This window comes from Oryx dammah, unplaced genomic scaffold (genome assembly GCF_014754425.2).
Source record: "Oryx dammah isolate SB20612 unplaced genomic scaffold, SCBI_Odam_1.1 HiC_scaffold_5, whole genome shotgun sequence".
Taxonomy (NCBI): domain Eukaryota; kingdom Metazoa; phylum Chordata; class Mammalia; order Artiodactyla; family Bovidae; genus Oryx; species Oryx dammah.
The window spans coordinates 67,640,342-67,656,993 of NW_024070189.1; the positions used below are offsets into that span (position 1 = coordinate 67,640,342).

At 37.6% G+C, this 16,652-nt stretch overlaps 1 protein-coding gene across 1 annotated transcript; it reads left to right on the forward strand.

The window, feature by feature from the left end:
• Nucleotides 1–6,935: 6,935 nt before the first annotated feature.
• Nucleotides 6,936–8,399, forward strand: LOC120863764 (olfactory receptor 2G6). Its single transcript, XM_040240331.1, has one exon. It carries the CDS (start codon nucleotides 6,936–6,938, stop codon nucleotides 7,872–7,874), a length of 939 nt encoding a protein of 312 aa, XP_040096265.1. The 3' UTR covers nucleotides 7,875–8,399.
• Nucleotides 8,400–16,652: the final 8,253 nt, after the last annotated feature.

The window sequence follows — 16,652 nt, forward strand, 5'->3', positions numbered from 1 at the left end:
ATGTGTTTATTTTACCTGATATAAGTAAAGCCACCTCTGCTGTCTTTTTTGCTTATCATTTGCATGGAATATCTTTTTCCATCCCTTCATTTTCAGCTTATACTTATCTTTAAAGCTAAATGTGTCTCTTTAGGTTCATACAGTTAATGTGAAAGGATTTTTAATTCTCTTTCATTTCTAAAGGACAGTTTGTCAGGTATTCTTGGTTGGTATTTGTTCTCTGTCAGTACTTTGAATATATCATCTGATTCTGTCCTGGCCTGCAAAGTCCCTGCTGAGAAATCTTCAAAAAGGCTTATGGGGGATTCCCTTCTATGTGATGATTCTTTTTCTTGTGGCTCTCAAAATTTTATCTTTTGTTATAATTTCAAATTTTGATTATATTATGTTTCAGAGACGTCCACTTCAGATTGAGTCTGGGAATTTTTGATATTTTTGTACCTGGATGTCTGTATGCCTCTTCAAAACTGAAAGTTTTCAGTCATTATTTCTTTCAATAGACTCTACTATCGTTCTGAGACTCCTAAAGTGTTTATATTGTATACCTACGTAATGTCTCATAAGTCTTGTAAGATCTTTGTCACATTTTTTTCTTTCTTTCTTTTTCCTTTTTGCTCTTCTGAATGAGTAATTTCAAATGGATTGTTCAAGTTCACGGAAGAATTCTTCCTCTTGATTAAGTCTGCTGTTACTGAATGTTTTAGACAAGCATTGGATTCTTCAGCTGTAAGATTTCTTTTTGTTTTTGTTTATAGTTTCTTTTCCTTTGTTGAAGAGATCTCATTTTGTTCATGTATTACTTTTTCTTTTTAATTCTTGTATAGTTGTATGTTTTTCATATAATTCACTAAACATTTAAAATAATTATTCTGAATTTTCTGTCAGTCATTTCATAGATCTCCCTTTCTCTGCGTTTGGTCATTAGAGTTTTATTGGTTTTCACTGGCAGTGCCATCATTCCTGTTGTCTTCATGATGCTCGTAACTGTATGTAGGTGTCTGTATATTTGAGCATCTCTTCCACTCTTTACAAGCTCATTTTGGCAAGACCAAAAGAACTTTACCAATCATCCCAACCTGGTGTTCCAGCTAAGCTAGCTTGTAATATACATGGGGAAGTGGGGCATTCTGCTAAAGTCTCTGATGAAGTGGGAGGAATGCCTGGACTTTGAGGTCAGCTAGGACCTCTGCCTGAGTTTTAGTTGAGAAGACCTAATGGCTGGCCTCTGTGATCTGATGGTTCCACTGACTGAGCTTCTTTATCAAGTAGGGCCTCTGGCTGGGCTTTCTGGGATGGTAACACCACTGACTGTTCTCTATAGTCTAGTGGGTTTTCTGGCTGGGGCCTGCGATAGGGAATAACAGCTGACTGGACTTTTTATTCAAGCAGTGCCACTTACTAGGCAACATGATCAGGCAGGAATGCATGCTGTGATTCCTGACCAGGCAATGTCACAGGCTAGATTCTGCAAATAAATGAGACTGCAGGCTGAGCTCTTTGAATAGGCAATACTGCTGGCTGAATTATGTGATCATGCAGAGTTACCACTGCAATCACCTCTTGTCAGATTGTGCCACAGGCTATACTCCAAGTCCGGGTGATGATACTGATTGGGCTCTATTTTCAGAAGGGTTGTACTCTGGGTTTGAACAGAGGTACAGACTGGACTCTGTGATCAGATAGGTCCAGTGGCTGTGCTTCGTCGTGTGGGGTCACTGGAGTCCCAGGTAGTCCCTGACTATACCACACATTTGGATGGGGCTGCAGGTTGAGATATGCATTTAAATAGGGTTGCAGCTCTGAAGAAAGCTGCTCTGCAGTTAGGTGGGGTTGTAGGCTTGTCTCCATCAATAGACTGAACTACCATTTAGGAACCGTAGCCAAGTAGAACTGCTGACTGTGCATACTAGTCATATGGGGCTGCAGTTTGTCTCCACAAATGGATGAAGCTGCTGGTTTGGCTTTCTGGTAAGGGAGAATTTTCAGCCAGAAAGAAGGTTGCTGTTGTTCAGTCACTCAGTGGTGTCCAACTCTTTGCAGCCCCATGGACTGCAGGACACCAGGCTTCCCTGTCCTTTACTATCTCTCTAAATTTTCTCAAACTTATGTCCATTGAGTCAATGATGCTATCCAACCATCTCATCCTCTGTCATCTTCTTCTCCTCCTGTCCTCAGTCTTTCTCAGCATCAGGATGTTTTCCAGTGAGTCAGCATTTCACATCAGGTGACCAAAGTATTGGAGCTTCAGCTTCAGCATCAGTCCCTCCAATGAATATTCAGGGTTTACTTCCTTTAGGATGGACTGGTTTGATCTCTTTGCAGTCCCAGGGACTCTCAAGAGTCTTTTCCAGCATCACAGTTTGAAAGTATCAATTCTTCAGCACTCAGCCTTCTTTATGGTCCAACTCTCACACCCATACATGACTATTGGAAAAACTGTAGCTTTGACTAGATGGATCTTTATTGGCAAAGTAATGTCTCTGCTTTTTAATTACATAGTCTAGGTTTAGCATAGCTTTTCTTCCAAGGAGCAAGTGTCTTTTAATTTCATGGCTAAAGTCACCATCCACAGTGATTTTGTAGTCCAAGAAAATAAAGCTTTTCACTGTTTCCATTGTTTCCCCATCTATTTGCCATGAAGTGATGGGACTCGATGCCATGATCTTTGTTTTTTGAGTATTGAGTTTAAACCAGCTTTTTCACTCTCTTTTACTTTCATCAGGAAGCTCTTTAGTTCCTCTTTGCTTTCTGCCATTAGAGTTGTATCATCTGCATATCTGAGGTTATTGATATTTTCCCCACCAGTCTTGACTCCAGCTTGTGCTCCATCTAGCCCGGCATTTCGCATGATGTACTCTGCATACAAGTTGAATAAGCAGGGTGACAATATACAGACTTGACACACTCCTTTCCCAATTTCAGCCAGTCTGTTTTTCCATGTCTGGTTCTAACAGTTGCTTCATGACCTGCATACACGTTTCTCAGGAGACAGGTAAAATGGCCTGGAATTTCCATCTCTTTAAGAATTCTCCACAGTTTGCTGTGATCCACACAGTCAAAGTCTTTAGCATAGTTAGGAAGCAGAAGTAGCCTTTTTTTTCTGGAATTCCTTAACTTTTTCTATGATCCAACAGATGTTGGCAATTTGATCTCTGGTTCCTCTGCCTTTTCAAAATCTAGCTTGTACATTTGGAAATTCTTTGTTCATGTGCTGTTGAAGCCTGGCTTGAAAGATTTTGAACGTTACCTTGCTAGCGTATGAAATGAGCATAATTGTGGTTTGAAAAATTTAGTTTGGAAATGTAGTTTGAACACTCTTTGGCAATGCCCTTCTTTGGCATTGGAATGAAAAACTGATCTTTTCTAGCCCTGTGGCCACTGTTTTTTCAAATTTATTTCCCTGGTGGCTCAGACAGTAAAGCGTCTGTCAACAATGCAGGAGACCTGGGTTCAGTTCCTGGGTTGGGAAGGTCCCCTGGAGAAGGAAATGGCAATCCACTCCAGTACTATTGCCTGGAAAATCCCATGGACAGAGGAGCCTGGTAGGCTACAGTCCGTGGGGTCGAAAAGAGTGGGACATGACTTCACTTTTACTTTAATTTACATTACATTATCTTGCATCACTATCAGATTGATTCCATGGGGTTGCAGCCATTGAGAATCCTTTCCTGGTTTCTGTTCCTTTGTTGTGTGAACACCTACATTCTTCTTTAAACTGCACTTCTTATCTCTTTCTCATCCTTTGCCATGACTGGGATAATAATTCCCTTAGTTTAGATAACGCTACTTTGATAGCTCTACCAGTCCCTTGCCAGAGTTTCCTCTACACATTTTCCCTGATTGCTCCCTGCCTCCTTGTCCATTAGACGTGTGCACAACTGTTCACAAAATAGTAAGAACTTCATTTAAAGGGAAATTATTTTTGATATTTTGGGGGTGTTGCCCACATCAGTGACATTGAATAACCTCTTCTTCCCTTCAAGGCCTACTGGTCCCATTCTGGGATTTCTAAAACAATTCTGATGAATGTCGGTACCTTTTTTCTTTATTACATTTAATTTGGTGAGATTTTGTTTATTTTGTTCCTGATGATAATGAAGGTGCAATGTTAGCCATTGTTCGAAATGTTTAGTATATATTTTCAAAATAGCAGTAGAAATATTAAGATTAGAAGATTATCTAAAGTGTTTACCAGAACCTAGAACTTCCTTTTTTATATTTGAAATTTTTTACTTTGTTCCCCTCTGTAAAGAAGGAGGTGATTGGGGGAAGAGTGCAAAAGATTTTCAATTTGGGAACTCTGGCAGAGGTGCAGGTGCTAGATGATAGTGATTGGAAGGGAAGTGGTGGGGAAGATCATAAAGGGACTTTGGCGTGCGTGCGCATACACACACACACACACACACACACACACAGACAGAGTCTTGATTTTCATATACATTTTCCTGGCGGCTCAAATGGTAAAGAAGCTGCTTGCAATGCAGGAGACGTGGGTTGGAACCCTGGGTCAGGAAGTTCCCCTGGAGAAGGAAAGGGCTACCCACTCCAGTATTCCTGACTGGAGAATTCCATGGACAGAGAAGCCTGAGGGGCTACAGTCCATGGTTTTGCAAAGACTCAGACATGACTGAGTGATTAACAAATTCTTTTTTTTTTTTTTTGATGTTTTTTAAAAATATAAATTTATTTATTTTAATTGGAGGTTAATTACTTTACAATATTGTATTGGTTTTGCCATACATCTACATGAATCCACCACAGGTATACTCGTATTCCCCATCCTGGACCCCCCTCCCTCCTCCCTCCCCATACCATCCCTCTGGGTCGTCTCAGTGCACCAGCCCCAAGCATCCAGTATCATGCATCGAACCTGGACTGGTGATTTGTTTCATATATGATATTATGCATGTTTCAATGCCATTCTCCCAAATCATCCCACCCTCTCCCTCTCCCACAGAGTCCAAAAGACTGTTCTATACATCTGTGTCTCTTTTGCTGTCTCACATACAGGGTTGTTGTTACCATCTTTCTAAATTCCATACATATGCATTAGTATACTGTATTGGTGTTTTTCTTTCTGGCTTACTTCACTCTGTATAATAGGCTCCAGGTTCATTCACCTCATTAGAACTGATTCAAATGTATCGTATTCAGTTCAGTTCAGTTGCTTAGTCGTGTCCGACTCTTTGCAGCCCCATGAATTGCAGCATGCCAGGCTTCCCTTTCCATCACTACTCCTAGAGCTTACTTAACTCATATCCATCGAGTCAGTGATGCCATCCAACTATCTCATCCTCTGTTGTCCCCTTCTTCTCTGGCCTTCAATCTTTCCCAGCATCAGGGTCTTTTCCAATGAGTTAGTTCTTCCCATCAGGTAGCCAAAGTATTGGAGTTTCAGCTTCAGCATCAATCCTTCCAATGAATATTCAAGACAGATTTCCTTTAGGATGGACTGGTTGGATCTCCTTGCAGTTTAAGGGACTCTCACAAGTCTTCTCCAACACCACAGTCTATTAGCAAAACTAATAACTGAAACTGTAAGTAAAGTGCTTATAGACCAAATTTTTTCCCTTTCTTTATCTATATTATTCTAGTTCAAATAAAAACACTATTTTTCATATTTTTCCTTAACTACAGAGGGATTTTGTTCTATTTTGTTTCCACATTATATTAAAGAAAGTCTTAAACACCACAGATTGTAAATGTGAATAAATATATAGTTTTTTTTTTAGGTAGGACAATATTCTGTGAATATTTTGTATATATAATTATGTATAGTTTTATATATCACATACATCATTGCATCACATATAATTTTATATATATGTATGTATATATATATTTATAAATTATGTAAATACAGTAGATTATGTTTAATAAACAATTAGGTGAATATAAGCAGCATTAAATTATTTCAAAAATACTTTTTCAACTATTGGATTTTAATAGAAAAAGGTATGAAAATTTTAAGTGGAAATACCTGTAAAGTAGAGAGACAAGATAAACTACTTCTCTAACTCATCTCTAAATACTTGTAAGCTACTCTACAATAATCAAAAAATGTTAAAAATTATTCAAAAGGAGGTAATTGAAGAGAAGGAGGTGGGAAGTGAAGAAGGAACCATGGAATAATGTGTATGTGAGAGACTGCTAACTACTGGGTCTTTAGTTAAAAATGTCCGCAGCTCAAACTCTGTGTTAAGTCAACACCAGTGTCCAAACCAATTAGTGGGTATCATGGTGATGCTACTGTTATTCTCATCTAGTCTCTTTCCTCTCTTCTCAAGACCACTCACCTCTTTAAGAGTTTACTTCTCGGCCACATTGGTTCAAACTTCTTTCCATGCCTGGGATGTCATCACTACTTGCATCTAACCTATATTCTCTCCACATATAACTGTTATTTTTCCCAACGTCTCCTCCATATTTATCTATCATTGGATAATTTTTTTAGAAAACAATAGCAGACTCTTCTAGGAGTCTGCAACCATTATTGATAGAATCAGTCAGTCAGTTCAGTCGCTCAGTCATGTCTAACTCTTTGCAACTCCATGAATTGGTAGAATAAAGTCTCACAAATGCACATTACTAAATTTACAGAGATGTCTCTGCTAGATGAAGAGTGTAAAGCAGATGATACCCTTTTGGATTAAGAATGAAAAGAATCGAGCATTGTGATGGTGTCTGTGTTAGAGTTCCTCCTATTAGGGTGGCATCTACTTCAAGGAAACATGGGGAGAGGTATTTTCTGTCAAAAATATACATTGAGAAAAATATACATTGAGGAAACTGCTATCATTCTTCCACAACATGGTTGAATGTTGTAAGAGAAAAATAATCATATTGGAAACAATTACAGTTTACTAATAATATTCACCTCCTCACTTTCTATCTCCAGAGTATAAACCCTTTTATGAACTGAAGTCTGCAAGATAATGGAAGAAAGCAACAGCAGCTCTGAAAAAGGGTTTCTTCTTTTGGGATTTTCTGATCAGCCCCAACTAGAGAGAATACTTTTTGTTATAATTTTGCTCTTCTACATCTTAAACCTTCTGGGAAACACTGCCATCATTTTAGTCTCTTACTTGGACCCCAAACTCCACACTCCAATGTACTTTTTCCTCAGCAACCTCTCTTGTGTAGACATCTGCTTCACCACCAGTGTTGCCCCACAGTTGCTGGTTACTATGAATAAGAAAGACAAGAACATGAGCTATGGCGGATGTGTGGCCCAGCTCTATGTAGCCACTGGGCTGGGTTCCTCTGAGTGTATTCTCCTAGCGGTCATGGCTTATGATCGCTATGCTGCTGTCTGCAGGCCTCTGCACTACACGACCATTGTGCATCCTCAGCTTTGTGCATCCCTGGCCAGCACGGCGTGGCTCAGTGGCCTCATCACCTCTCTTATTCAGTGCTCCCTTACTGTGCAGCTGCCTCTTTGTGGTCATCGCAAATTGGACCATATTTTTTGTGAGGTGCCAGTGCTCATAAAACTGGCCTGTGTGGACACAACTTTCAATGAAGTAGAACTATTCGTGGCCAGTGTAATCTTTCTCATTGTCCCTGTGTCACTCATCCTAGTCTCCTATGGCTTTATAACACGAGCTGTGTTGAGGATTAAATCAACAGCCGGGCGTAGCAAGGCCTTTGGGACTTGCTCCTCCCACCTGCTTGTCGTCATCATTTTCTATGGGACCATCATTTTCATGTACCTTCAGCCAGCTAAAAGTAGCTCCAAAAACCAGGGAAAGTTTGTCTCCCTTTTCTACACCATAGTCACCCCACTTTTAAACCCCATTATCTATACTCTGAGAAACAAAGATGTGAAAGGGGCCATGAGGACACTGGTAATGGGAAATACTTTCAGTTCATAAAGGGTATGAGCTGTAGGTATAGTTTTAGTGGGTTGGTTTTAGTTTATGGATTATTTGTTCTAAGTGCAATTTTCTTATTCAATGCTGTAAGATATAGTAAAAGACACAGAACTCTACCAGAAGCAAATATTCTTGAGCCACATTAGTGTTTCACTTTTTCCAAACATTCTTCTCATGAAGTCCAAGATTCTATGCTCTATCTAGAGAAAACTCTTTGCTCTTCCTCCACTATGCCATCAACTTTCATACACAAATAATGTCACCCTGGAATACTGGTCTATTTGGTAAATCTCTGCTTATCTCTAAAATCTAAAATAAATTTTACCTGTACTTCTTGAAACTTGATCCATCTAATCCTCTGGGTAAAACTGGTTCATAATATATGTTTCCTTAAAACATAAAGCATTCTCTCTCTCTCTAATAATATAGAGACCATTTTGGAAATAATATATGACCACTTTCCCACAATGTCATTTTAAACCAGAGACTGGACAAGCCTTATTATATTGGCTCATTTATATTATGAAAAAATATAAAACAGAATTATGATACATTGATATTTATGATGCAAATTTTCACTTTATTATTTTACTAAATTGATAAAATAAATAATGTTTCATTAAACAGATCAGTCCACATATAATTTAGAGTTGTTCCCCTTTTCTTTAAAAGGATTAGAAGTCGAGTAAAAGTGACAGAGTGTGTGTCATTCTCGCTTTCTCTTTCTCTCAAAAAGAGCAGAATTGATCAATTTGTCAATCTCCAGTATTTTAAGAGAACTGTGCAACTAGAGAGAGATTAATTTAATCTACATATTAAGTTCACTTCCATCTTTCATAATAATTTCAAAGTAAAAAAAAAACACATGAAAACAATGAAGACAAAAAATCAAATTTGTATGTGACTTAGATTTATGATAACAGAGAGGAAAACTGAGGCTCATTTAAATTCAGTTGGTACTAGAATATTGCTGTTAGTCTATAAATATTATGGATAAAGTTTGGAGCTGTTTTTACTGCCAAAGCCTAGATTGAAGGCAAAATGGCTGCACCCAAAAGGAAAAAAAAAAAAAAATGTAGAGAATTTTCTGAGTGAATCAGTGATGCCTCTGCAAACAACCTCTGTCCAATTTACATCTATTTAACATCTTTATAGGAAATAAAATGACTACTATTTAACAGAAAGAAGAATCATAAAAGTCTGATTGAATTTGTCTTCTGGAAGTTTCTTATGTGAACTCCCCACTGAATAATGGAAGGAAGAGTTAGGAATTCAATTGAACATGTTTTTAGAAATGCACACTTTCATTTATAATGTCCAAGGAGAGAAGATGTTCTGTAGGAAAGCTCATACTTATAAAAACATCACTTCTTTATACCTAGAAAGCACAACACAGGAAAGAACATACATATGTCAGAATCTAAATAAATTCAAACAAAATAAAGCCCCTATGACACAAAATTTTACAATTAATAAAGCATTAAAAAAATAAAACAAGAAACAATTAAACTTTTTTCTGGATATTTAGGACTCTGAATTACCATGGTGGAGAGCCCAGACTCTATGCTGTGAAACATCTCTACTAATTCTAATACCCTGTGGAGGAGAGAAATGTCATCCTTGAGATCCTTAGTAAGGGCTACGACAAAGTGCTGGCCAGAGGTCTCCCAGGAAACATCTGTAGATGCTCATTCTCAAGGGCATGTGTGGGAACTTAGGTTGGAGGCCTTGAGGATGACTCCAAACCGAACCCCTCTTCAAGTGCCACTTGGACGATCTTCAAGGACAGCAACAGCTGCTACCATAATAAATTGAATAGCTGTCAAGAAATACTTGGCAGCCAACCTCAGGAAAAGAACTTAAAAAAAAAAAAAAAAGAAAAGATAGACAGTTGAAAAATGAGAGGAAAAAAATGTATGAAGTAAAGGAAGTAAACAATAGATAGGACTACTGTGAGAAAAAACAAATGCAAGGGCAAAATAACAACAAAACCAACACTTAAAGGTAATATGAAAAAATTTTCTCATCAGAAAAAGTAAAATTTTTATGTATGATTACTTAAATGCTAACATAATTCATAAAAAGGTATATATACAATGAAATAAAGAGAAATACACTATTTTCTACAACCAAAAAATAATAGGCATAACTCTTCAAAAAGAAATCAATAAATAACATGAGTGGTAACACATATGGAAAGAAAAATTAATAAAGAGTCTCATTATTAGATGAAAATGTAAACATATTTGAAAAAACATGCCACTATTTTTTCTGTATTTAATGCAGGGTTTTCTATGATAATATGTTTGCATTGATTTTGCAATATACAATTCTAACTATATTTTAAAATTTATAATATTCTAAGTTTTCCTATAATGATTGAATAATCTCAAAAAAACCCATGGTTTATTTTTTAAAATTTCTCCATAGTTTGCTCAGAGAGGGCAGTGGCAACCCACTCCAGTATTCTTGCCGGGAGAATCTCAGGGACTGGAGAGCCGGGTGGGCTGCCGTCTATGGGGTCGCACAGAGTCAGACACGACTGAAGCGACTTAGCAGCCATAGTTTGCTTACAGTTTTTCTGTTGATTAATAACTGGTGTAAGCATCAGTTCAGGTCAGTTCACTGTTGTGTCCAACTCTGCGATCCCATGAATTGTAGCATGCCAGGCCTCCCTGTCCATCACCAACTCCCGCAGTTCACTCAAACTCATGTCCATTGAGTTGGTGATGCCATCCAGCCATCTCATCCTCTGTCATCCCCTTCTCTTCTTGCCCTCAATCCCTCCCAGCATCAGAGTCTTTTCCAATGAGTCAACTCTTCGCATGAGGTGGCCAAACTATTGGAGTTTCAGCTTTGGCATCAGTCCCTCCAATGAACACCCAGGACTGATCTCCTTCAGAATGGACTGGTTGGATCTCCTTGCAGTCCAAGGGACTCTCAAGAGTCTTCTCTAACACCACAGTTCAAAAGCATCAGTTCTTCAGTGCTCAGCTTTCTTCACAGTCCAACTCACACATCCATACATATACATGTATATTATTTTGAGATTATTTTCAGTAATAGGTTATTATAAAATATTAACTAAGGTTTCTCATGCTGTAAAGTAAACCTTTGTTGCTTGTTGCATATCTATTTTTTAATTAAATATCTAGCATTTTATTCATACTAAGTCAAACATGTGGATTCAAAATGCCATAAATTTTTTAGTTAGGCAAAAATTCTTGAGTTTTATAAAATGTATATATTACACACACACACACACACACACACACACACACACACACACATATATATATATACAGAAACTTTTCTATTACACTTGATAGAGGCTTGAGGAACATCAAAATAAAGAGACAGATTGGAGAATGTAAGCAAAATGAAATGGGATTATTGAATATGAAATAGAAAATGTGGAATTAAATAAAAGTAAAAGATCATCATATAATGCAGTTGTTTTTAAACATAAATACTCATTAGAAACATATCTGGAAGTCTGGAGAAAGAAGGCAATACTTGAGCATTTGTATTTTTCAAAAAATTCCAAGAGAATTCTGATATGCATCTGGACTTTAAAAAGTGATTACAGGTTTTTCTATGAAATGGTAGTTTTGGTGATATAGAGTTCTATTATTTTTTTTATTGGCCAGCCTGGTGTGCTGCAGTCCATGCAGTCACAAAGAGTCAGACACAACTGAGCAACTGAACTGAAATGAATCATGATACAACACTGTTAAGTGAGTAACAGTTACACAATCACAATAGTAATATATGTTTATCAGTTCTCACAATCAATAGCCAGATAAAACATAAAAGATAATTACAATTGTAAGCCATAATGGGAACAAAGTTCAGTTCAGTTCAGTTATTCAGTTCAGTTGCTCAGTCATGTCCGACTCTTTGTGACCCCATGGACTGCAGCACGCCAGGCTTCCCTGTCCGTCACCAATTCCTGGAGCTTGCTCAAACTTGTGTCCGTTGAGTTGGTGATGCCATCCAACCATCTCATCTCTATAGTCCCCTTCTCCTCCTGCCTTCAATCTTTTCCGGCATCAGGGTCTTTTCCAATGAGTCATTTCTTCATATCAGGTGACCAAAGTATTGGAGCTTCAACTTCAGCATCAGTCCTTCCAATGAATATTCATGACTGATTTCCTTTAGGATGGACTGGTTGGATCTTCTTGCAGTCCAAGGGACTCTCAAGAGTCTTCTCCAACACCACAGTTCAAAAGCATCAATTCTTGAGTGCTCAGCTTTCTTTATAGTCCAACTCTCACATCCATACATGACTACTGGAAAAACAACAGCTTTGACTAGACAGATTTTTGTCGGTAAAGTAATGTCTCTGCTTTTTAATATGCTGTCTAAATTGATCATAGCTTTTCTTCCAAGAAGCAAGCATCTTTTAATTTTATGGCTGCAGTCACCATCCACAATGATTTTGGAGCCCAAGAAAAGAAAGTCTGTCACTGTTTCCATTGTTTCTGCATCTATTTGCCATGTAGTGATGGGACCAGATGCCATGATCTTAGTTTTTTGAATGTTGAGTTTTAAGTGAGCTTTTTCATTTTCTTGGCCACCTGATGCGAAGAGCTGACTCATTGGAAAAGACCCTGATGCTGGGAAAGATTGAGGGCAGGAGGAGAAGGGGATAACAGAGGATGAGATGGTTGGATGGCATCACCGACTCGATGGACATGGGTTTGGGTGGACTCCGGGAGTTGGTGATGGACAGGGAAGTCTGGTGTACTGCGATTCACAGGATTGCAAAGAGTTGGACATGACGGAGCGACTGAACTGAACTTGCACTCTCTGCTTTCACTTTCATCAAGAGGCTCTTTAGTTTCTTTTCTCTTATAAGGGTAGTGTCATCTGCATATCTGAGGTTATTGATATTTCTCCAAGCAATGTTGATTCAAGCTTATACTTCAGCCAGCCAGCATTTCACATGATGTACTCTGTATATAAGTTAAATGATCAGGGTGACAATATACAGCCTTGATGTACTCCTTTCCCAACTTGGAACCAGTCCATGATTAACAATATAAAATAATTGCATACAATTTGGGAGGGTCAAACAGAGTTATGTGGTAAGTGGAAGTACATATATGCACATGTATTCCACCCAGGAAATCTATGTCTTTTGGTTGGTGCATTTAATCCATTTACATTTAAGATAATTATTGCTATTCATGATCCTATTGCCATTTTCTTATTTTTTGGAGTTTTATTTTCCGTAGGTCTTTTCCTACCCTTGTGTTTCCTGCCTAGAGACATTCTTTTAGCTTCTGCTGTAAAGCTGGTTTGGTGGTGCTGAATTCTGTTAATCTTTGCTAGTCTGGAAAGCTTTTTATTTGTCTATCACATCTGAAGGAAAGTCTTGCTGGGAAAAGTATTCTTTTTTGGAGGGTCTTCTCTTTCATCACTTTAAATATATCATGCCATTCCCTTCTGGCTTGTAGAGTTTCTGTTGAGAAATCAGCTGATAGCCTGTTGGAAGTTCCTTCTTATGTTGTTACTTTTCCCTTGTTGCTTTTAATATTTTATCTCTGTATTTAATTTTTGTCACTTTGATTACTATGTGTCTCAATGTGCTCCTCTTTGGGTTTATCCTTTCTGGGACTCTCTGTGCTTTCTGGACTTGGTTAACTATTTCCTTTCCCATGTTTGGGAAGTTTTCAAGCTATTATCTTTTCAAATATTTTCTCAGGTCCTTTCTTTCTCTGTTATGTGAATATTGATGTGTATAATGTTTTCCAAGCAGTCTCTTAGGCTGTCTTCATTTCTTTTCATTCTTTTTTTAATATTCTGTTCTGTGGCAGTGAGTTCCACCATTCTGTCCTCCAGGTCATTTATCTGTTCTGCCTCAGTTATTCTGCTATTGATTCCTCCCAGTGTATTATTAATCTCTGTTTGTTTTTCAGTTCTTCTAGGTCTTTGGTAAACACTTTGAGCATCTTCTTGATCTTTCCCTTCATTCTTTTTCCTAGATCCTGGATCATCTTCACTATCATTATTTTGAATTCTTTTTCTGGAAGGATGCCTATCTCCATTTAGTTGTTATTCTGGGATTTTATCTTGTCCCTTCATCTGGGGCATAACTTTATGCTTTATTGTTGTGATTAATTCTCTGCAATATGGTTTTTATTTTGGCCACTGTGAGCTGTGAGACTGTGCTTTTTCTTGCTTCTTCTGTCTGCCCTCTGAATGAGGCTAAGAGGCTTTGTAAACTTTCTGATGGGAGGGACTGGTGATAGGGAAAACTGAGTCTTGCTCTTGTGGTCAGGGCCTTGCTCAGTAAAGCTTTAATCCAATTATCTGCTGCTGGGTGGATTTGCACTCCCTTCCTGGTAGTTGTTTGACCTAAGTTGACCCAGCCGTGGGGTCTATGGGTTCTATGGTAGAGCGAACTCCAAGAAGGTTTATGCCAAGGTGTACCCTCCAATGCCCCAGTTCCTGCAGTGAGCCCCTGCTAACTTATGTCTCCACAGGAGGCCCTCCAAAACTAACAGGTAGTTTTGGTTCAGTCTCTTGTGGGGTTACTGTGCCTCTCCTTTAGATCTTGTTATGCATAAAATTTTGTTTGTTCCTTCCAAGACTGGGGTCTCTGTTTCCATCAGTCCTCTGGAAGGATAATCTAATCCTGCTGGCCCTCAAGGCCAGATTCCTTAGGGGTTCCCAGTCCCTTTGTCAGATTTCCAGGCTGTGAAGTCTGATGTGGGGTTCAGAACCTTCACAATAGTGTGAGAACTTCTTTGGTATTATGGTTCTCCAGTCTGTGGGTCACCTACTTGGCAGGAATGGGGTTTGATTTGATCATCATATGCCCCTTCCACCATCTTGGTGAGGATTCTTCTTTGTATTTGGACATGAGTATCTTTTTTTGGTGGGTTCCAGCATCCTCCTGTCAATGGTTGTTCTACAGCTAGTTGAAATTTTGGTGCTCTCGCAGCAGGAGATGAATGCACATTCTTCTACTCCTCCATCTTGAACTGGAATTGATAAGACACTTTTAGAAATGCAATTGTCAAAAACAAAGACACATAAGTAGATTTACATACATTACCAATTTATTTTCCAATTTTATTTCCATTTCATCCCCATGGAAGGGGCAATCTTGCCTATCTCTGTGATAATTACATATGGAAATTGCTTTTAACCTGTACAATAAAAAGGGCATAATGAACAAATAGTTTCATCATCCTTCCATGAAGCAAGAGATGTACTTTTTAGAATAATTTTTTAAAAAGCTACATATATTGGAAATACTGAAGAATTCAAGGGGAAGAGAAATATAGGATAAGATTTAAAAAAAAAAAATTGAGGGAAACCACAGCACAAACCTAGCCTAAATATTAAGTCAAAAAATGGAAACATTTTGAAGTTTATAGATACAGATGCAGGAATTATTAAGCAGTTCATCCAGGATAATTTGTAGAGGAGCTGAGGATCATGATGACTTCCATCCCAAATATGTACCCCTCCCCCCCCAAAAGCTGTTTAAGGAATAAAAAAGAAAAGAAAAAAAATCATCATAATGCTCAGAAGATAAACTGTAGTTATGCCTCCATATGATACAAAGAGTCTCAGAAATAATGGAGGAAAGAAAATATATACTACTACATATAAAAAAAGAATAAAGTAAACAATTTCCTCATATTTAAGCAGAACCAAACCCACCAAAGAAATTAAAATAAGAAAAATAATGAAATGAGGAAGATAAAAGAAAAAGAATCATTAAATACCAAAAAAGAGTCTAAATAAAGTAAAAAAAAATTTTTTTTAATACCTTCAAAAGTAGTGGGAAAAATAAAAAATAACTGTGAACACCTGAGTTTCAAAAATATTAAATTTAGAAAACATAGTAATAGGACTCAATAGAAGGAACACAGATGAGGAAATGTTTATCAAATGGAAGATAAAGTCTATAAATGTTCCCTGAATGTTTTGAAAAAGGAAACACATATATATGTATCTAATAAAAAATAAGTAAACATAGATAATATATGTTATATATAAATAATGCATAAATTAGATATAGATAACATGGACTTCCCCCATGGCTCAGTGGTAAAGATTTCACCTGCACTGCAGGAGTCACAAGAGACTTGGGTACGATCCCTGGTTCAGGAAGATCCCCTGGAGGAGGGCATGGCAACCCACTCCAGTATTCTTGCTGGGAGAATTCCATCGAATTTCGTGGACAGAGGACTCTGGCGGGTAATAATCCATAGGTTCACAAAGAGTCAGACACCACTGAAGCTACTGAGCACACATATACATAACATATATATTTACATGATATATATAATAAATGTTGAAGAAGCAGTAGTGTTGATCATCTCTCTCTTAAAAGAAAACTACATAAAACAACCAAAAAAATTCTGCTAATTTGTGTGACTTTTATTTGCAAATTTCTATGGTCTAAATATTTCCACCATGGTAAACTCAAGTTGCCAATGCAATATCACTGACTACAGAATTAGGAAAAGATGTATCAAGTTACCTCTCACAAGAAAGTGCAATCTTTCTCTAACACACTAATGAACAAATACTATATATCAAATTACATTTCCAAAACACACAAAATGAAGAAAGCTAACAGGACAGAATGATAGAAACTGAAAATTGAAATGAGTAAAGATACCCATGTTTCTGGACTGGGGAATTAAACACAAATACTAAAAATTTCCACACTATATATATCATATTAAACTATACATATCATATTCCTTTTGTTCAGTTACTAAGTCCCATCCACTCTTTGCAACCCCATGG

Excerpts from the sequence above, each read along its gene's own strand:
- LOC120863764 (XM_040240331.1), top strand. The coding sequence starts at position 6,936 with ATGGAAGAAAGCAACAGCAGCTCTGAAAAAGGGTTTCTTCTTTTGGGA.